This window comes from Somniosus microcephalus, chromosome 18, assembly GCF_052327205.1.
Source record: "Somniosus microcephalus isolate GS21.2 chromosome 18, FLI_Smic_1.0, whole genome shotgun sequence".
Classification (NCBI taxonomy): Eukaryota; Metazoa; Chordata; class Chondrichthyes; order Squaliformes; family Somniosidae; genus Somniosus; species Somniosus microcephalus.
The window spans coordinates 39957508-39980010 of record NC_141004.1 but is presented as its reverse complement, the minus strand read 5'-3'; the positions used below and the strand labels follow the sequence as shown (position 1 = coordinate 39980010).

General features: G+C 43.5%; 1 protein-coding gene across 2 annotated transcripts in view; it reads right to left on the bottom strand.

Annotated features, from left to right (window-relative positions):
- Positions 1 to 6130: 6130 nt before the first annotated feature.
- Positions 6131 to 22503, bottom strand: part of LOC147105222 (innate immunity activator protein-like) — a 141681-nt gene continuing 125308 nt past the window's right edge. For both annotated transcript variants that reach the window (XM_086011366.1, XM_086011365.1), the window contains exon 10: positions 6131 to 10103. In XM_086011366.1, the coding sequence (XP_085867492.1) occupies positions 10020 to 10103 (84 nt within the window). In that variant the 3' untranslated portion in view covers positions 6131 to 10019. The remainder of the gene's footprint in view (positions 10104 to 22503) is intronic.

Genomic DNA, 22503 nt, shown 5'->3' with positions numbered 1-22503 from the left:
TCCATTTTTTAATAAAGAATTATCTAGTCAATATCTGTTTTGTTGGTTGAACTGTGGAGCACCTTTCCTCTGTGCTGTCCTCTTTGCATATCTTCTATGTTTCTGTCTTATTCTATAGTTATTATTTGGTGGTTTCTGTTAGTTTGGTTTTGCACACCATTTCCTACATTTAGTACCAGAAGTCTATAAGATACACTCATAAATAAAGGTGGCTCATTTATTCTTGTTAAACTGGTAAATTTTCATTATTACATGTTCTGTTCAACTGTACTGCTAGCAATCAATTACCATTTGAATACAGAAAGTGCATTCTTATGGTTTGATAACAGCGTGTGGTTAGTGAAAAGCTATTGTCAAAAGACCTGTTGCACACGAATAGTTCAGCCTTAACTGCAACTGAACACAATGGCCAACATCCATACATACAGCTACTTTAACAGATTATTTGATATCCTTTAGATGCTGGAGGCAAACAGAGCCAGGGTGCTACAAATACTCGATTTATTGCTTTCAAAATAATCCAACCATGAATCCTATAGCCATTAATTTTGCTGCTATTTTATTAGTTTTAGGTCTCCATGAATGATCACAAGTTATCTTATACAGGCTCTTGTAAAAAGCTACAATTTTGATGATGTGACTAGGCAAGGTAAAGGAAAAGAAAGAGTAATAGTCAAAGAAAGTAGGGGAAATAATGACTAGAAAAATGGAGAAGCATGGAAGAGATGCAGAGAGGATAACGTAGAGGGGAAGGAACTCCATAGTTCAACCAACAGGACTGGATACTGAGCGAGAGAGAAAAATACACTCCATCAAAGGTAAAAGTCAGAGGAAAATAGGATTCCAGGAAAAAAGGAGAGAAAAGTAAACTGAGAAAGAGAACAAAAAAAACTGAGGGGAAGACTTAAAGATGAAAAAAAGAAAAACAAAAATACATTTTATAAACATAATTGTGACCATTTTTCAGTCATGACATGCAATTTCCCCTCAATATCTTTGACCTTCGTGTTTATTTTTCTCTGTACGCACATCTTCAATTGAGATATTTTAACAGAAATTTAATTGTTTACCTATTTTTATCGTGGAAATCATCAAGAAATGTTTTTAAAAACACAGAATAGTGTATAAGAAAGGTTTGATCATGGTCTAGCAACATTAAAAATCATAGAATATTACAGCACAGAAGGAGGCCATTCAACCCATCGTGCCTGTGCCGGCTTTTTGAAAGAGCTCTGCAATTAGTCCCACTCAAAACCCTTCATAATTTTGAACATCTCTATTAAATCTTCCCATTACCTTCTCTGCTCTAAGGAGAACACCCCAGCTTCTCTAATCACAACGTAACTTAAGTCCCTCATCCCTTGTATCATTCTAGTAAATCTCTGCACCTTCTCCAAGGCCTTGACATTCTTAATAACGCGTGATGCCCGGAATTTGACACGATACTCCGGCTGAGGCCATACCAGTGATTTATAAAGGCTCAGCATAACTTCCTTCCTTTCGTACTCTATAAAGATTTAATAATGGGGCAAAGCTCTAGTCTCCAAGTAATGGCTTCTGCTGCTAGTTCCTAGAGTGAATCTCAAGCAAGATTAACGGCAATCACCCAGAATAGGCGCAACCACAGCTCCAAACACACAGGCCAAGCGTTTCTGATCGATTGTGCTGGTTTTTGTGTGTTATTCGCCAGAAATCGGCGAAACCAGCACAAAAGCTCGAGGAACTTTAAGCGCAAATTCCGTCCAGTGCAAATCGAGTTTCTGCAATCTTTTGCGCTAGTTTAAAAAGCATCGTGCTAGAAGCCGGCCACACCCACAAAACTGGCCACAACCCCGGATCGAATGAATCACCACTGCGAGTTTCCGTTAATTGTACTTGTTCGCAGGCCTTCAGGGAGGCTTTAAAAATTAAACATTTTAGGGGCCAGGACACTAATCGGCCTGTTTTAAAAGCTTTTGAATATAATTTTTTTTTAATTTACTGAGAAACTGACTACTGTAACCCAATATAACTAGAAATTGATTCTGTATAGTTTTAAAAACTATTTAAAATTGGGCTACTCATAGATGGTGGACTAGACACTCCAATTAAAATGCTTATTTTTTGTGATAAACCCATTTCCAGCTGTATTATCAAACTGCACCAGGTTACCATTCTCAAACATATCAAGGAATATTTTTAAAGCAACGTATTTTATTTTATAATTTCGCTGGTTCATGGCAAACTTTACAAGAGTTTGAACGGCAACTCGAGAAAAAGAAACACTTCACAAAACTAACACAATTTGTGCCCGAATCGCCGATTGCGCCTAAAGCCAAAACTTTATTGAGTATATTCAAGGCAGAGATCGATAGATTTTTGAATATTATGGGAATCAAGGGATATGGGGATAGTGCTGGAAGGTGGAGTTGAGGTAGAAGATCAGCCATGATCTTATTGAATGGCGGAGCAGGCTCAAAGGGCCGAATGGCCTACTCCTGCTCCTATTTCTTATGTTCTTATGTTCTACCCCATAGTACAGGGGTTCCCAAACTGTGGTACGGGTATGCGAGACATCTCCAGGGGGTACGCGGAAGAAATTGTCCAATGGCGGATTTTAAGTTGTATATGTGTATTATAATCTGTACATTTTGTACATTGCTTGGGTATTAAAAGGGTTAACATATTAAATCTGTCTGCTGGCAGGGGTACGCGGGCAGCTAGTAGATCTGGAAGGAGGTACGCAATCAGTAAATTTGGGAACCTCTGCCATAGTATCAAGTGGCAGCCACAAGGCAATTAGCACATCATTAAAAGGCACTACTGATTTGACATTCCTGATGAAAGGTTAAGAAGTCTGGCGTAGCCCTGCTGAATTTCACATTTCGCTCGTAATGGGTTTGCTCTTTCTAATGAGCTACTAGTAAATGATGATGTCTTTCTTTGCATGAGGGTATACTCCATTCACCATTGTTGCCTCATTCATTTTTTGACTGCTTTCTGAACAGTTTAAAGACCGGAAAGAGATTTAGTTTTGATATCTCACAAGAGAATGCTGAATAAAATGCACACACAACTTTGGGTGAGTATAGTTAAAATATATGAGGTGAAATGACCCACAATAAAACTAAGTTGCTATGCTCTTCACTTTGGTAAGGTGAGCAAAAGCTGCTTCCATGTCCAGAACCAAAATAAAAGTAATCTTTATTCTAGGGCATACCCATTTCCCCAGGTGCAAAGGTCAAGCAAAAGGGTTGGAGACTCATTTTGCCAGGACTCCACCCCCTTATGTTGCCCCTGGATTTCTGGGGAGGGGGAGGGGGAGGGGGACTGGGCTTGGGGCCATTGCAGGAAGGCTAATGAGGTGAAAATATAGGAACAGAAGTAGGCCATTCAGCTTTTCAAGCCTGTTCCTGCCATTTAATTAGATTGTGGCTGATACACCTCAACTCCAGTTACCCGTCTTTGCTCCATATCCCTTGATACCCGAACTAACAAAAGTCTATCAAACTCAGTCTTGAAAATGTTAATTCGCCCAGCTTTGGGGAAGAGAGTTCCAGATTTCCACTATTTTTGTGTGAAAAATTGCTTCCTGATTTCATTCCTAAATGACCTGGCTCTAATTTTAAGATTATGCCTTCTTGTTCCGAATTCCCCACCAGAGGAAATACTATCTGTATCTACCCTATCAAATTCCTTTATCATTTTAAAAGCTTGGATTAGATCACCACTGAACCTTCTAAACTCAAGGGAATATAAACCAAATGTATGCACCCTGTCCTCATAATTTAACCCTTTTAACATTCCATTAGCCTTTTATTGAATATCTTTCGTATGTGTGTACTAGCTTTTAGTGATTTGTGAGCATGGACACCCAAATCCCTTTTCTCCTCTACAGCTTCTAGTCTCTCACCATTAAGAAAATATTTTAATTTGTCTTTCTCATATCCAAAGTGCATGACCTCATTCTTCCTAACATTGAATTCCATCTGCCATAGTTTTTCCCACTCATTTAGTCTGCCTATGTCCTTTTGAAACTTCCTGCTCCCATCCATACAACGTACTGTGCCTTCTGACTTATTGCCATCTGTAAACTTGGATAGACAACTGTCTATTCCTGCATCCAAGTCATTACACATGGTGAAAAACTGAGGTTCCAATACAGATCCCTGGGGAACACTAGTTTTCACATTCTGCCAATCAGAGAACGTTCCCTTATCTATACTCTCTGTCTCCTACATCCCAACCAATTACCGACCCATGTCATAAGGTTACCTCCAATTCCACACACTCTCATTTTTGCAAATATTCTGCGGAACTATAAGGAGGGGTCCTTCCTGACTTTCTGTCTCATTTTACTGGGGCTCTGCTCACTGTGCACCTTAGACTTACAAATCACACAGTTAGGCCAGAATTTTCTGGGTTGTCAGCGAACGGGATCCGTGGCGGGTTGGGTCGGAAATTTTTTTTTTTGACTGTGGGTTGGGCTGTCAACCCGCCGCAACGCGTCTTTCCCCATGTCAGGTCTGTCAGCACTGAGCAGACCTGGCAGGCAGCGGCGGGCAGCCCAATTAAACTAATTATAAAGTACTTACCAGACCCTTAACAGGCTTTCTTACCTTACTTTTTAACTTTAACTTCATGGCCACGGGAAGCACACTGTTTGGTGACCACATCTGTCAACCTGAGGCAGGAGTTCAGTGGCCATTGCTCCAGCTGATTCCTTGACAGCTTCAAATGTACGGTAAAAGCTCCCACCTGACAGAGATCATTTTTCTCAGCCACAAGCTGTTCCTCACTGCATTTCCACAACAGATTCAGCATGCTGCAAGTCTTTCCACAAGTCTCCATCCAGTCTCGCCTCATTACCTCTCTCATCATTGACAGATCGCTTCTGTCATCTGTGCTTCACCTGCCATCTATTCCATCAGCATGGGTGCCGTTTATACTGTCTCACCTTGGTCCTCAGAATCGAATCATGATGAGCCCCAACACCACCAGGCAGACCAGCAGCACCAACAACAACACCAACCTTCTCCGCAATCAACTGATGCTGCACAGGACAGAGGGCATCAGCACCCAAGCACATTGCTGCCTGGAAGGCCAGCAATGGTCTCATCATGGCCAGATTTACTTAACTTTACACTGTACACCCTGGTTGCCACATGATGCGCCAGGTTAGCACCACCCCACACCAACACCATAAAGCATCCCTACAATGACCAAGCCTTTCCTTTCACACTCATCACCATTGTGGGTGTACTGTTATGTCTCACCATTCACTGCAACTCAATAAGCCACTTCCAAAGGTGCTCACAAATCTGTTCAAGACTGAAAAGTGTTGAAAATAAAGATTTCAATGTTTGACAGCACATTAATAGAAACTTTACATAAACATTAGATAAAACACCCAAGTGGCTACCCTTGTGTGTTAGTTGGTATGAGGGTGAGTGTGAGGGGTGGCTAGTGAGATGGGATCTGATAATGTAGACAGAGAGGGATGGGTGGAGGTGCAAGGTAAGTTGGTGTGAGTAAGGATGTGCAGGAGTAGGGTAGGGGAGGTAGAGTGATGGGGATGTGATAAGAGGTACAGCAGGATGAGGTTGAGTGTGGCTTTGTACTAATGTTTGGTGATCTAATGAGATAATTGAAATGTTTGCGCCACTGCATCCAGTTCCTCCTGACATATCTCTGCTTGTGCCCTCCTGTGCAATGTGCAACCAGGCTGTTTTGGTCTCCTGGGGTGGTGTTTTCCTGTGCACCAGAAGGGAAGAGGACCTCCCTGTGTACGCTGACTCCCTTCAGAAGCGTCACCAGACCCACTTCCTCTAATTGGACTGGGAAACACGCTGGGTGGGCTTAACAAGCCCCAGCAACGTAAATTCATTTTAGACAGCGGGATGGAGCCAGCAGCGGGGCCGCCGAGGTGAGCAAAATCCCGGCCAGGGTTGTATATTTTAAGTCTATATTGCACACTTATCATAATATCCGGTCCAATGATAAACTTTGCTGAACTATCATGTATAAAAAGTGCAATTTAATAACGCCAAATCTAGAGACCATACTGGAAAGTGTACCTGTATTTACTTGGATCCAAATGGCTCGCATTCCCCTATTGTAAAGTACTGATGAGGTACACTGATGTTATAATAATTTATCAGACAGTGTTGCTATGACCAGTGGATAAGTTTACTTGTATATTAACAGAAACATGTTTATTGTAGTCAGCTGAACCACACTGCATAAGAAATAATTTCCATATTTTAAAATATTTTTGTACAAAAATCATACAACTCTGACCTCATTAACATTTAGGATAAATTTGAAATATTTTATGTTGCATATACATTATTCAAAATTACTTCACAAAAGATAATTAAAAATGCCATTTAGACACTGAGGTCAAATATTTTTTCATATTGGAGCCTGAGTCTCAGCAGCGTCTGCACAGTATCGGGGGAAAGCAAAACTTATTAGTGCTGAAAATCGCAAATCCTTTCCATCTAAGAATTTTGGTAGAATTACAAAAACAGGTTAATCCATTTGAATTTCAAAATGTTAAGCAGACTTTTAAATAAAGGTGTTTCCTGCCAGTTATTCCAGGACAGTTGGCTTGACCACCATTAAGACAGCCCGCAGTTTAAAGGATCAGGTTAAGTTCCCTTGTGATGATACTTAAATTGGTTAAGATTTGGAATGCACTGCCTAAAAGGGTGGTGGAGGCAGATTCAATCACGACTTTCAAAAGGGAGTTGGATAAATACCTGAAGGAAAGACATTTGCAAGGCTATGGGGAAAGGGTGGGGGAGTGGGATTGGCTGACGTGCTCTTGCAGAGAACCGGTATGAGCTCAATCGGCCGAATGGCCTTCTTCCGATCTGTAACCATTCTATGATTGTATGATTCTATGGTGATGACCTCTTTATTTTTACAATAAAGACCGTGGCCGGAATTTTGCCGGTGCTCAAGGGATGAGTTTGAAGGTGGGACATCCGTCAAAATTGCAAAGATTGACAGCGGGCAGGAAACCCGCTGTCAACCCACTGTCAACCCACCTCCAATCAATCTTCCCAAGTGTCGGGTCTCCGATTTGTGCATGGACCCGACACATAGTGGTGGGAAGAGGATTATAGCCACTTAACTGCCTGTTAAAGGTTGTTAACAGGCAGTTAACAAACTCTTTTGCAATTTTGACACTTTTACTTTGGGCTTCCCGATGTCCAGACACCACGCCAGGTAAGTGTGGTGTGTTGTGAGTCTGCTGTAATGTTTCTGCATTGATGACAGCTGCAGAAGTGGTGTGAAGGATCCAATGGTGCACTGGTGAGTTTCTGAGGTAAGAAAATGTTAGGAAATTAATTTTTAATGCATTTAGACTTTTCTGTAGGTAACAAGTTTTGAATTGTATGTGTAGTCCCACCTCATTGGGAGAACCTCTCTCACCAGTGACAGATCGCTTCTGTAACCTCACCTGCAGCTGCCATCTGTTCCAGCCTAAGGAGGGAGTCACTGGAGAGCCTGGGTGCAAGAACTCACCTGTGAATAGTCATTGTCAGTGTTTGCAGCACCTCAATGCTATCAAACACTGAGAAATGAGCTGTCAAAGAAAGATTGTGCGTGGTCCCTTTAAGAAAACCGGCAGATGATGCATCATCAAATGACGTCATCTGACCGGCTTCTTCTTAATCGGTCGGCAAGCCCGCAGGGCGGGCTTAACAAGGCCAATTGAGGTAAAATCACATCTGTGGGCTGGATGAAGTTGGGGGCGAGACTGGAACCCGGAAACCAGCTGACCCGCTCCCAAGTCGCATCGATCGATAAAATTGTGGCCCTAGATTTTGCTCTGGGCAATAAAGCACTGCCTGATCTTGAGCAACTTCTTTTCCCTGCCAGTAAGAACTACCAACATGTAAAATATTTCCCGTGTCTCTAAAGCTGGAGGGAGGAAGCTAGCATCAAAGGATAGAATGAGGTAACAACAGAAAACGCTGGAAATACTCAGCAGGCCAGGCAGCATCCGTGGAGAGAGAAACAGAGTTAACGTTTCAGGCAATTATATAATCTAATCTGTTAGTTGCAAACAGTAATGGGAAATCATGAAAATACGAGACAGAGGACTTACTGCTACCACCAAAGCTAAATCCAGGTCAATGTATTTTAGTCATCTAGATGACGTCTTTGAAATTGTGGATAACAATGTGGTAACATTGTGAAAATTATGGTAGATGGTGTATGTCATTTTCTTTACCTTTATTGGCTCCCAGTCACCAAAGCCTCAATTTTAAAATTCTCATCTTCTTGTTTAAATCCCTCCACGACCTCATCCTTCCCTATCTCTGTAACCTCCTCCATCTATATTAACCTTCCCCAACACTCATTCCTCTGACTAAGGACTCTTCTGCATCTTTCCACTGCCCCCGCGTCCCCCTCCCCCCCAATTGACTCACAATTGGTAGACATACCTTCAGCAGCCTAGGCACAATACTCTGGAATTCCCTTCCTAATCCCTCTACCTCTCCACTTCCCTCTCCTGCTTTAAAACTCTCCTTCAAACCCATTTCTTTGGCCAAGCTTTTGGACACCCTCCTAATATTTCCTTCTTCGGCGTGATGTCCATTTTGTGATTATGCCTCTATGAAGCACTTTGGGACTTGTTTCTATGTTAGAGGTGCTATATAAATGTAAGTTTTGTTTAATTCACTGCCAATGTACAAGTATACCTGCCTTGCCAGCTGAAAATTTCTTACAGCAGCGCCACTTTAAATACAATAAACTTACAACTGTCTTCTCCCACATTGAATCTTAAGGAGGCTGAGATTTTGAAAACTCTGTGACAGTTCTTGAACCTTAGAGTTTATACTAGCTGTTAAGTTTACAAATAAATGAGTGTCTTTTAGTGTACAGTGCAATTCTCCCAGTATATATGTAGGTGATATGTAGAAACATGAATTTATTGAAGATGATGGTTAATTCTCTGTTAAATTTTGATATGTCCCCTATGTGGACAAAAGTTATTTCACGAAGGTTCAAGGCTTCATATCAGTATCCTCAGTGGTCCTTGGAAAGTTGTTAATCTTTCCTGAATTCCTCACTGATCAGGTTTGGATAGCTGGAGATTCGTTTTGGCTGCACTAACTGGACCTGACTGTTCCATTTTGGTTTACATTTACTTTTTATCGCTGTCCACACAATGGGATAGTCAATCTTCCCCTTAACTTCACAGCAAGAGCAGCTTTAATTGAGAACTGTGAGAAGATCTGGGGCACAGGGAGACTGACTACCTATTGTGGATTTTATGGTAGTTCTCAATCGAAAATAAGTTGTCTTTGGCTATATCTGTAATCCAGTGCAACAGACTCAGGCTCTTGGATGGAATATTCTTTCTGGAGTGATTCCTCCATTTATTTATATAATATATGCAGCTCTGTAGGTTTGCTGAAAATATTGTATAGGTCAGTTTTCTATTGTTAAACCTGTATGTATCACTGTCTGTAAAACATATCACTCTGCTATTTTAATACGTTTGGCTCTTTATCTTTAATATGAGTAGTAATGTTATGAAAATACCATGTCACTGGTTAAGCTTTACACTTTAGTAAATAAGATAACAAAGGAAAACATAAATACAAATAATCATTAAGAAGCATCAATAAGTATTGAGTCTGAATTACAAAATGTGTGCAGACAGCCAGTAGGTGCCGCCCTTCGCCTGCTGAATATACCAGAACTCTGTACAGTTAGCACCACGGATGCAATAGCACTTTGAAATATTAACATAAACATCAGTCCAGGGGAGGGGGAAGAAACAAGCCCATTCAAATAAAAAATGAATATTAATATTCAGATTAAATATCAGTTTTAGTCCAGAAACCAGAAGTGAAAGTCTTATCCCTGGTAATGCTAATGAGTAAGTATTGCAAGTTTGGACAAATGTTGCTGCATGTTATTTCTTCACCAAGGGGCAAGATTGTTCCAGTAATTGTCATGGATAAGTCGGCTCATTATGATGATCAGGAATTTTGACTTGCAGGAGTGAGGTCTTAAAACTGGCTTGCAACTTCCGATTCTTCGGACATGTACCATTGGTTCTGTGGACGTTCTTTGACCCAGTGTGGCATGTGTCTCTGTAGAGTCAAGAACAAAATGATAAATACATGTCATCTCATTTCACATAAAGAAGTTGTAATGGGTCCTACTATGGAGTTTTCTGGTTAATTTTAGCAATTGAATGGTGTTACTGAGATTCAGTGTAGACAGGCGGGTAGAATGAAACCATTCTGACGAAGGGTCTTCGACCTGAAACGTTAACTCTGTTTCTCTCTCCACGGATGTTACCTGGCCTGCTGAGTTTTTCCAGCGTTTTCTGTTGTTATTTCGGATTTCTAGCATCCGCAGTATTTTGCTATCGTAGAATGAAACCAGTCTGTAGTGAGGATGCGTCAGGGTGAAAACGAAGGGAAGAAGCTTGTTTTACCTGTAATTCCTGTTTTAAATTACATGTTTCTTCTGTCAAGTACAACGATTCATTTTTACATTCACAAAATCACAAAATAAAATCAAAAGAGACCATTCAGCCAATCTTTTATCATTCATTTAGGAAACAACTTACAGTCACAAGTGGATCTTAAATGAGTGAAGTATTTGCCTCAGCTACCTTGATCATTCTAAATTGACCACCAGTTTTAGCCTGCTTCTACTGTTTTAGCTCACCTTAAAATAATGTTCCAGAGTGAGCTTTTCTATACCATTTAATACCATAATTTTTGTAAGATACCCTTCTGGTCTCCAGAGTGTCAGCTGTGGCTCAGTGGGTAGCACCCTCGGCTCTGAGTCAGAAGGTTGTGCGTTCAAGTCCCCACTCCAGAGAAAAATCTAGGCTGACACTCCAGTGCAGTACTGAGGGAATGCTGCACTGTCGGAGGTGCCGCCTTACAGATGGGACGTTAAACCAAGGCCCCATCTACCCTCTTATGTGGACGTAAAAGATCCTATGGCACTCTTCTGAAGAAGAGCAGGGGAGTTATCCCCGGTGTCCTAGCTAATAGTTATCCCTCAATCAACATCACTAAAACAGATTATCTGGTCATTATCACATTGCTGTTTGTGGGAGCTTGCTGTGCGCAAATTGGTTGCTGCGTTTCCTACATCACAACAGTGACTACACTTCAAAAAAAGTACTTCATTGGATGTAAAGCACTTTGGAACGTCCGGTGGTCGTAAAAGGCACTATATAAATGCAAGTCTTTTTTTTTCTCCAGTCTAATTTTTCTTTAATTCATTGGAGGTGGGCGTCGCTGGCAAGGCCAGCATTTATTGGCCATCACTAATTGCCCTTGAGAAGGTGGTGGTGAGCTGCCTTCTTGAACTGCTGCAGTCCGTGTGGTGATACTTTTTTGTATCGGGTTGGTACAACTCAGCGGGCAGTTGAGAGTCAACCACATTGCTGTGGGTCTGCAGTCACATAGGCCAGACTGGGTAAGGACAGCAGATTTCCTTCCCTAAAGGACATTCGTGAACCAGGTGGGTTTTTACGACAATCTGATATTTCATGGTAACCATTACTGATACTAGCTTTTTTTTAATTCCAGATTTATTTAATTAACTAAATTTAAATTCCACAACTGCCGTGGTAGGATTTGAACGCATGGGGGCGATTTTGTGAATGGAGGCGCATTGGAGGCGGGACTGCTGTTTATCGGGATTCAGACCTGCCTCCATCGAGTTGTGGCCAACCCACGCTATTTTCCCTTGATTGACTTTGTTAAGCCCGCTCAGCGGGCTTAGCAGGCCAATTAAGGGAAAGCCGGTTACAGAGAACGTCAATGTATGAAGTTTCAGATGAATTGTCATCGTTTGACAGCTCTGTGAAGCTGTCAGTGACAATCTCTGCAGTTTGATGAGGTCTTGCATACAAGACCTCATCAACCTTCCTTCTTTTACAGAAATGAGATGTTTGTTGCATTTGAGAATGCAACGGCCATCTCTCATCTGCAACACGGAGGTGCGAGACTCTCTGCATACAAACCGACTGAAGCCTGCAGGAAGAAAGGTAAGTACACTTTTAAAAACACTTTGCACTTACCTCAGATACTCATCTCTACACTCTTGCACCCATCACTTACCTTCACACCACACTTTTGCACCGTCCACCCCCTGTAGACCCAGTACTCGCCTCGCTGACCTGGCGGGTTTTGGAGCATTCAGGAAGCCTGCACTTGTGAGGGCAAAAACGGGATAATCCTATTTTCTGCCTGTTAACTACCTGTTAACAGGCAGTTAATAGGCTTTAATCCCTTCCCGCCTCCAAGGAGATGGGACCTGGCGCGGGACGGCAACTCGCTTCCTAGGAAGATGGCATGGAGGCGGGTGGGGGCTGGTTGGGCACCCGCCCCCAAATTTTGCCATTTTCCCAGCAGTCCCGCCTCTATACCCGCCTCCCCAGGGCTGGCAAAATCACCCCCCTGGTCTCCAGATCATTAGCCCAGGCCTCTGGATTACTAGTCTAGTAACATTAGTCCAGTAACATAACCTTCTTCTTCTTAAGTCATCCTCGGTTCCGAGGGACTGCCTGCTTCCACATTAAAAATGAGTTCTCGGGTGACTGATGAGTCCAATACAGGACCTACAGTCTCTGTCACAGGTGGGGCAGACGGTGGTTGAAGGGGCGGGTGGGTGGGGTGCTTGCGTTGACGTGCGCTCCTTGCGCTTGGCTTCCGCTTGCTCCCGGCGAAGAGACTCAAGGTGTTCGGCGCCTTCCCGGATGCTTCTCCTCCACTTTGTGCAGTCTTGGGCCAGGGATTCCCAGGTGTCGGTGGGGATGTTACACTTTTTCAAGGAGGCTTTGAGGGTGTCCTTGAAGTGTTTCCTCTGCCCACCTGGGGCTCTCTTGCTGTGCCGTAGCTCCGAGTAGAGCGCTTGTTTTGGGAGTCTCGTATCGGGCATGTGGGCAATGTGACCCACCCATCGGAGCTGATCAAGCATGGTCAAAGCTTCGATGCTGGGGATGTTGGCCTGAGCAAGAACACCGACGTTGGTGCACCTATCCTGCCAATGGATTTGCAGGATCTTGCAGAGGCAGCGATGGTGGTACCTCTCCAGTGCTTTGAGGTGCCTGCTGTACATGGTCCATGTCTCTGAGGCATACGGCAGGGCGGGTGTCACTGCTGCTCTGTAGACCGTGAGCTTAGTGCCGGGTTTGAGGTCCTGGTCTTCAAACACTCTCTTCCTCAGGCGAATGAAGGCTGCACTGGCACACTGAAGGCGGTGTTGGACTTCATCATCGACGTCTGCCCTTGTTGACAGTAGGCTCCCAAGGTATGGAAAGTGGTCCACATTGTCCAAGGCCTTGTCGTGGCTTTTGATAATCGGGGGGCAGTACTGTGTGGCGGGGGCAGGTTAGTAGAGGACCTTTGTCTTACGGATGTTTAGTGTAAGGCCCATGCTCTCGTACACTTCGGTAAAGGTGTTGACGATGGTTTGGAGAGCGATCTCCGAGTGAGCGCAGACGCAAACATCGTCTGCATACTGTAATTCGACGACAGAGGATGGAACAACCTTGCATCTGGACTGGAGGCGACGGATGTTGAACAGTTTCCCGTTTGTTCGGTAAATTAGCTCCACTCCAGCGGGGAGCTTACTGAGGGTGAGATGGAGCATTGCAGCAAGGAAGATCGAGAAGAGCGTTGGTGCGATGACACAGCCTTGCTTGACCCCGGCTCGTACGTGAATTGGGTCTGTGGTGGAACCGTTGGTCCGGATCACGGCTTGCATGTCGTCGTGAAGCAGGTGGAGGATGGTGACAAACTTTTGTGGGCAGCCGAATTTGAGGAGGACACTCCATAATCCCTCACCATTGACAGTGTCGAAGGCCTTTGTGAGATCAAAGAAGGCCATGTACAGTGGTTGGTGCTGTTCCCTGCATTTCTTTTGTAATTGACGTGCGGTGAAGATCATGTCCATTGTGCCCCTTAGTGGGCGGAATCTGCATTGCGACTCTGGGAGGAGCTCTTTGGCCACTGGGAGAAGGCGGTTGAGGAAGATTCTTGCGATGACTTTCCCTGTGGCAGACTGGGTTACTAATCCGGTAACATTAGTCCAGGAACATAACCACTATGCTACTGTTCTCATAACTCCAGCTGTTGATGCTATGGGTCAGTCTCCTGGCTTTTGTCCCATTGAATGTATTCCCTGGGGGTGATTTTCAAATACCAGCTCCTCATTTCTCACCTGAAAAATGGGTGGCTGGCAGAGGATTGTCTCTGCAACCTGTCAAACAGAGCCTCAGTACCCCATCACTGACAGGATATAGGCTTTGAACAGCATTGGGGCTGCCAGCAGTGACAAGTAGGACTGAACAAATTGGTCTGAGGCCATTTTATTGAGCAATCTAAGCTAACAAAATAAGTTTTGCTCTATATACGAACACCAAAATCTTGCTGGCTAATCTACTGAGTTATCAATATTTAGATTAGTGGGTTTATCAGCATTTTTACAAGGATAGTCAAATTCTGCATTGTAGGAACTTGCTTTGATTGGGTAATGATCTCCCAAGGAAAGGTGCAGTGGCACCTGATACACATGCGAGTAAGTAAGATCAAAGGTTTGGAAGGAGAGTGAGCTTTCCAAATTCAGTCACATTAACATTTGTGAAACCACTTTATAATATGAAGTAAATTTGTTACTACATAATATGCAATATTTTCTCAATAGGTGGCCTCCATCTTAAACACTGGACAATCAAAGCATTGCATTTATACCCTGGCTTTAATAACTGAAAACTAATCACATCAGTTAGGTTTAGTGCTTCGCAATGAAGCAGCCAATGTAGCCAATTTGCTGATATTGTTGTGGATTGGTTAGTGACTCCAAACCTTAGATTCAGATTCAGATTAAAAATGAATTTTGTAGCACAGCTCTTGTTGTTGTTTTTGTGGTAGTAACAGTAAGGTAGAAAATCCGTAGTGGGGGCACCCAGCATCGGTGCCAGGATGCACCCACCTCAGGCCTCAGGCACTGACCCCGCCAAAGTTAGCAGGGTATGGGAAGTCCTGTAATTACCATATAAATGATGGGCGCCCACACCAATAATGCCAGGGGTTGGAGAAAAGTGCTAGTATGAGCACCACTACAAACCGGGAGGACTGGAGGAGAAGAGAGTGTCTCTGTGAAAGGATGGGTAGTGTCTCTGAATTGGGTCCAGAGGGGTTAGAGTACGTTTGTGAAGTTGGGAGGGGATTGGATGGTTGAATGTGGGAACATGACTACTAAGGTAATTTTTGGGAAGTGATAACCTCGTCGGTGTGTTGAAAATTTTTGTAAGATTAATAATTATCAATTGTTAAGTATAAAATTAATTAACCGAAATGCATAAAAATTCCACATTTTCCAGGGATCATGTCTCAGTCTCCCCTATAAATGTAGCACCAGTTTTTTTCATTTGTATTTCCCCCTTCAGCCTAATTGGCAGACCAATTAAATACATACTTTGGTTCTGTCTTCACAAAGGAGGACACAAATAACCTCCCAGAGATGTCGGGGAACATAGGGTCTAATGAGAGGGAGGAATTGAATGAAATCAGTATTTGTAGGGAAATGGTGTTAGGGAAATTGACGGGATTGAAGGCCGATAAATCCCCAGGGCCTGATAATCTACATCCTAGGGTACTTAAGGAAAGGGCCCTAGAAATAGTAGATGCATTGCTGGTCATCTTCCAAAATTCTATAGACTCTAGAACAGTTCCCATGGATTGGAGGGTAGCTAATGTAACCCCACTATTTAAAAAAGGTGGTAGAGAGAAAACGGGGAATTATAGACCGGTAAGCCTGACATCGGTAGTGGGGAAAATGCTAGAGTCCATTATAAAAGATATAATAGCAGAGCACTTGGAAAACAGTGACAGGATCGGACAAAGTCAACATGGATTTACAAAAGGTAAATCATGCTTGACTAATCTACTGGAATTTTTTGAGGATGTAACTGGTAGAATAGATAAGGGAGAACCAGTGGATGTAGTGTATTTGGACTTTCAGAAGGCTTTCGATAAGGTCCCGCATAAGAGATTAGCGTGCAAAGTTAAAGCACACAGGATTGGGGGTAAGGTATTGTCTTGGAGAGAGAACTGGTTGGCAGACAGGAAGCAAAGAGTTGGAATAAACGGGTCTTTTTCTGAGTGGCAGGCAGTGACTAGTGGGGTACCGCAGGGATCGGTGCTAGGACCCCAGCTATTCACAATGTATATAAATGATCTAGATGAGGGAACTAGATGTAATATCTCCAAGTTTGCAGATGACACAAAGCTGGGTGGGCGTGTGTGCTGTGAGGAGGATGCCAAGAAACTCCAGTATGATTTGGACAGGTTGGGTGATTGGGCAGATGCATGGCAAATGCAGTATAATGTGGAAAATGCGAGGTTATCCACTTCGGTGGCAAAAACAGGAAGACAGATTATTATCTGAACGGCAATAGATTGGGAAAAGGGGAAGTGCAACGAGACCTGGGTGTCTTTGTGCACCAGTCGCTGAAGGTAAGCATGTAGGCGCAGCAGGTGGTTAAGAAGGCAAATGGTATGTTGGCCTTCATAGCGAGAGGATTCGAGTGCAGGAGCAAGGATGTCTTGCTGCAGTCGTACAGGGCCTTGGTGAGACCACACCTTGAGTATTGTGTGCAGTTTTGGTCGCCTTATCTGAGGAAGGATGTTCCTGCCATGGAGAGAGTGCAGTGAAGATTCACCAGACTGATACCTGGGATGGCAGGAATGATGTATGAGGAGAGATTGGGTCGATTAGGCTTATATTCGCTAGAGTTTAGAAGAATGAGATGGGATCTCATTGAAACTTATAAAATTCTAACAGGACTAGACAGACTAGATGCAGGAAGGATGTTCCCGATGGCGGGGGAGTCCAGAACCAGGGGTCACAGTCTAAGGATAAGGGGTAAGCCATTTAGGACAGAGCTGAGGAGGAATTTCTTCACCAAGAGAGTGGTGAACCTGTGGAATTCTCTACCACAGAAGGCAGTTGAGGACAATTCATTAAATATATTCAAGAAGGAGTTAAATATATTTCTTAATGCTAAAAGGATCAAGGGATATGGGGAGAAAGCAGGGACAGGGTACTGAATTTGGATCAGCCATGATCTCATTAAATGTCGGAACAGGCTCGAGGGGCCGAATGGCCTACTCCTGCTCCTATCTTCTATGTTTCTATGTTTCTCATGTGCATTTCCTGTAGTTATGTTCCTCCAATACAAGTGAAGGAATGTTGGGCATACCTGCAGCTTAAGCTACAAAGCCCCCACCTAACTACTTGTTTTCACCTGTCAGAGCCTTATAAGCAGAGCCATTCTTAAGTTGTCAGATTTTGGGGCCTGTTGTAAACTTTTTTGAAGATGTTGATCAGTTTTTGCTGGTTTTCAAGGTTGGTGTATATATAGCTCAGGTATTGGACAGTATCTAAAAGTGCTTTACAGAGTCGATGAAAACAGGACAGCTGAAACAAGGGAAAAAGGGAAATAGAAAAAGTTGGGATGGAAAAGTAGGCAAAGGTCAAAGAGAAGAGTTTTTATAAGGCTTTTGAAAGCAGCTGCAGAGGCATCTACGGAGGAAGTCCCAGAGGGGAGGGGCATAGCGCTGAAAGAGCAACCATCAAAGTTGGACTGGGAAACAAGGAGTAACCTGCCATCAGAGAAGCAGAGGGTGCATGCAGGGACATACACCTGGAGAAGATCACCAAGGCAGGTTGTAAAGGGACTTTAAAGTGAAAAAGAGGACTTTGAAATGAAAATGAAATAACATTAGGAAACAAGGTGGTGTTCGATCTTATTAGCTGCATACCTAAAGCAAAGATGAACTCAGATGACCCTTGAATTGGAATGCGACCTTTGGACTGGCATAGCTGTAGAAATAGGTACGTGCAGATATTTCTATTTAACCCTTTGTTCTACACAGTTCCCCTTATCTGAAGCAAAGTGAGTTAGCAGATTGTACTTTTAGTCATATCATCAAAGCTTCTAGTTCATTCAACTCTGAACCTTAAGGGCTCATGGGGTTGGGATAGAGGATTGGTTAACGGACAGAAAGCAGAGAGGAGGGATAAATGGGTCATTTTCTGGTTGGCAGGCTGTAACTAGTGGGGTGCCGCAAGGATCAGTGCTTGGGCCTCAGCTATTTACAATCTATATTAATGACTTAGATGAAGGGACTGAGTGCAATGTATCCAAGTTTGCTGAACATACAATGCTAGGTGGGAAAGTATGCTGTGAGGAGGATGCATAGGGCCTGTAAAGGGATATAGACAGGTTAGGTGAGTGGGCAATAAGGTGGCAGATGGAGTATAATGTGAGGAAATGTGAGGTTATTCACTTTGGTGGAAGAATAGAAAAGCAGAATATTTTTAAATGGTGAGAAACGATTAAATGTTGATGTTCAGAGAGATTTAGGTGTCCTCATACAGGAAACACAGGAAGTTAGCATGCAGGTACAGTAAGCAACTAGGAAGGCAAATGGCATGTTGGCCTTTATTGCAAGGGGGTTGGAGTACAGGAGTAAGGAAGACTTACTACAATTGTACAGGGCTTTGGTGAGACCACACCTGGAGTACTGTGCACAGTTTTGGTCTCCTTATCTGAGAAAGGACTTACATGCCTTCGAGGCGGTGCAACGAAGGTTCACTAGATTGATCCCCAAGATGAGAGGATTGTCCCATGAGGAGTGATTGAGTAGATTGGGCCTATACTCTTTAGAATTTAGAAGAATGAGAGGTGATCTCATTGAAACATATAAGATTTTGAGGGGGAATCGACAGGGTAGATGCTGAGAGGTTGTTTCCCCTGGCTGGAGAGTTTAGAACTAGGGGGCATAGTCTCAGGATAAGGGGTCGGCCATTTAAGACTGAGATGAGGAGGAATTTCTTCACTCAGAAGGTTGTGAATCTTTGGAGCTCTTTACCCCAGAGGGCTGTGGCTGCTGAGTCATTGAGTATATTCAAGGCTGAGATAGATAGATTTTTGGACTCTAGGGGAATCAAGGGATATAGGGATTGGGCAGGAAAGTGGAGTTGAGGTCAAAGATCAGCCATAATCTTATTGAATGGCGGAGCAGGCTCGAGGGGCTGAACGGCCTACTCCTGCTCCTAATTGTTATGTTCTTATATTCTAACCTTTTTCTTTGAAGTAAGTATATTTTCTTCCCTCCTCCTGAAGGTGCTAATCCTTGGTTTCATTTCAATCCAGCAAACCCCCAGTACCTCGTTTTCATGTGTGTGTCTAGCCATTGATTGTTGGCAGGGCATTCAAACATGGATTACGGCCGAGCTCAATGCTCTTCTCACTCTTGTCTCCATACACATGCAGAGATCAACGGACAGCAATCAAGAGTTGAATCCCGAGCTGATTTCCCGCCCAACCACCCACCTGCACCCAGGGGAGTTAAGGCCAATTGCAGCCGCCTAGTTTCTGCCCCAGCAATGTTTCTTATAATACTAGTCAAACCTTGTTTGTTTTATTAATCTTTTGACAACTGCAGAGGAATTTACTCAACTGGTTCCTGTCATGCCATGCAGACTGGAGACGTTTATGTTTGGATGCCTTTTTATGCATCAAAGATTGATCTGGTCACATCTATGATGCTCAACATGATGGGAAGTAATATGACTGCTGTAGAAAATTCCAGCCGCCGTCAAGCTCACATTTGGATCACTTTTAATTTCAGTGGGACTGGTATCTGTTCTAACTTGCTTTATATGCTACCAGTTTAGGCTGCTAAGTAAGACCGCAATGTTTAAGCATGCAATAAAACCCACATCAATTGAGAAGGGATGACAGCCTTATCTGATATTAACTTGCCTGAACACAGATAGATTTTCTACTTTGAATTGCTCAATCAAAGGGTTTCAAGCTGGAAACTAGTACTGCAGTACTGAGCAAAATTCTGAAAATAAATTGTACAGATGTGCAATAAATACCTCTTCGAACTTTAGTACATTAAACTTTGATACAAAAAATGCCTTTGCTTGCAATTTTGATTGCATTATTTGATACCATTTACCTTCATCTCAGGTTTTTGGAACTACACATCAGACTGAGTGGTTTATCTTTCTTTTCCTTCAAACAAAATTGTTTTCTGATTTACTGACAAGATCAATGGTTATGGCTTACCCAGGTAGCAGTAATTTATGTTCACAGACCAAAAAGACAGATAAAGAGATGGGGATGAGCGGGGATGTGGTAAAAGAGCTGAACACTCAGCAACAGTAAGGAAAAAAGAGGATTGCAACAAATATAAAATATTACTCCCTTTTCCCAAAGAATACAACTATTGCTTTTTTTTTAAAGAGTTCTGGGTATTTCTGCTGCTGAGGTGGGTGTGTTTTAATAAACATTGAATGCATGCTTGTTATTAGTCTCGTTTTAGTTCTTTTAGCAGGCAACTTATAATTTGAATTAAGTACAATTTTTGTTTTTTGCTGCGGCATAGCTTGAGGACACTGATGTCTCGTTAGAGAGAGTTTGAGGTTCTTTGAACAAGCTGCCACTGCCACAACAACACACCTGCAAGGAGGTTGCAGTAGAAACTTTTGCAATCTGTCTATACAGATTCTTGCTAAAAGAACAATGGGCTAACCTCTGGGATGTGACGAGGGGTTTACCCCCAAGTGTGGCATTACAGGTCAACCTGGCTCAAGAGAGGATTTCAAAAGTATTGATTGGAAGGCACAAGCAGCAGCTGTCCCAATAGTTCATTTGTATCCATACCTGAGGGTTCAGGTAGATGCCAATCGTAGCTTGGACGCAGTTCTTTGGGGTCACAGTGGGAAGAGGGGAGCACTGTCTTCCCTTTCTTGTCTCCTTTCAGTTAGTGAAGTCCCAATGCAGGTTAAGCTCGTGGCATAAAGGACATGTGCTCAAACAGTTCTTCTTTGTGGTTTGGAATATCACAAAGGCTTCCTTCAGTCCACGTGCAAGTTCCAGTACAAACTATGAGGTGTATTTGTGGCAAAAGGGAAAACAATAGTCGTTCGAAGGGCTCTGACCTATACTAATATATTACTTGGCACCCTGGATTATGGCAGGCATGTCTCTCCGCCATATCCCTTACATGAATTAAGTCGTTGGTGATGAGAAAACCTATTACCACCTAGAAGGACAAGGGCAGCAAGCGCATGGGAACACCACCACCTCCAAGTTCCCCTCCAAGTCACACACCACCCTGACTTGGAAATATATTGCCGTTCCTTCATCGTCGCTGGGTCAAAATCCTGGAACTCCCTCCCTAACGGCACTGTGGGAGTACCTTCACCACACGGACTACAGCGGTTCAAGAAGACAGCTCATCACCACCTTCTCATGGGCAATTAGGGATGGGCAATAAATGCTGGCCTTGCCAGCAACGCCCACATCCCATGAACGAATAAAAAAATACTTAGCATTGGACCTGAGCATTATGAAAACGAAACTGTCTGCTTAGATCCTTTCCCCATGCTGAAGCCAGGGTCCATCATATAGCTGATGCTGAAACTCTGAGGTTTGGGATGATAGCTGCCAGAAAGCGCTGCCTGAAGGCCAGGAATGTGAGCATGTACTTCTATATACAGGGTTCAGTGCCTAACTTGACAGGACGCTGTTTGGCTCATTGATGACATCTGAAGAGGTAGATCTGAAACTGGGGCTTGGACCACTGGGCTCCAGATAACCCTGCAAGCCAATGCCCTAACAGGTAGGGTGGTTCATAACTAGACATGCAGCAGGAAACGTACCAGTGCTTTGTGATGGTAAGCTGCACGAATTTAGTTGATTAAACTGACAACAGTACCATATGTGTGCTTTAAGGGCTCTTATAAACTTGTGCTTAGGATCTCTGGCTTTGGTAAATTGCATGTGTCCCACGGGGGAAGATTGTGCACTCCATGGCTGGAATTTTCCAGGGCAGTAGCGGGCAGGAATGAAGGCGGGTCGGGTGGGAAATTTGAAAAAAGTAGGAGTGGGTCGGGAACCCGCCGTCATCCCGCCCCCACACACCTTTCCCACGGGCGCATTTGCCGGTGCGGCAGCGACCTGACCGGCAGAGGCGGGTGAGCTAATTGAAATCATTATCAGCTTGCTTACAGACACTTAAGAGCTTTTTTCCCCCCTACATTTTTAATTTCCCTGCATGGCCACGGGATTCACGCAGCACAGGAACCACGTCTGTCAACCTGAGGCAGGAGTTGAGTGACCATTGCTCCAGCTGATTAGTTGACAGCATCAAAGTAGTTTCAAAGCTCCCACCTGACAGCTGATCACTTGCCTCAGGCAGAAGCTGTTGCTGACTACATTCCCAACACAGATTTAACTTTCTGCAGGCTGCAAGTCTTTCCAGCAAAGTCTCCATTCAGTGTCACCTCATTGGAAGAACCTCTCTCACCATTGACAGATTGCTTCTGTCAACTCTACTTCATCTGCCATCTCTTCCATCAGCATGGATGCCATTTATACTCTCTCACCTTGGTCCTCAGAATCTGACCATGATGAGCCCCAACACCAGCAGTACC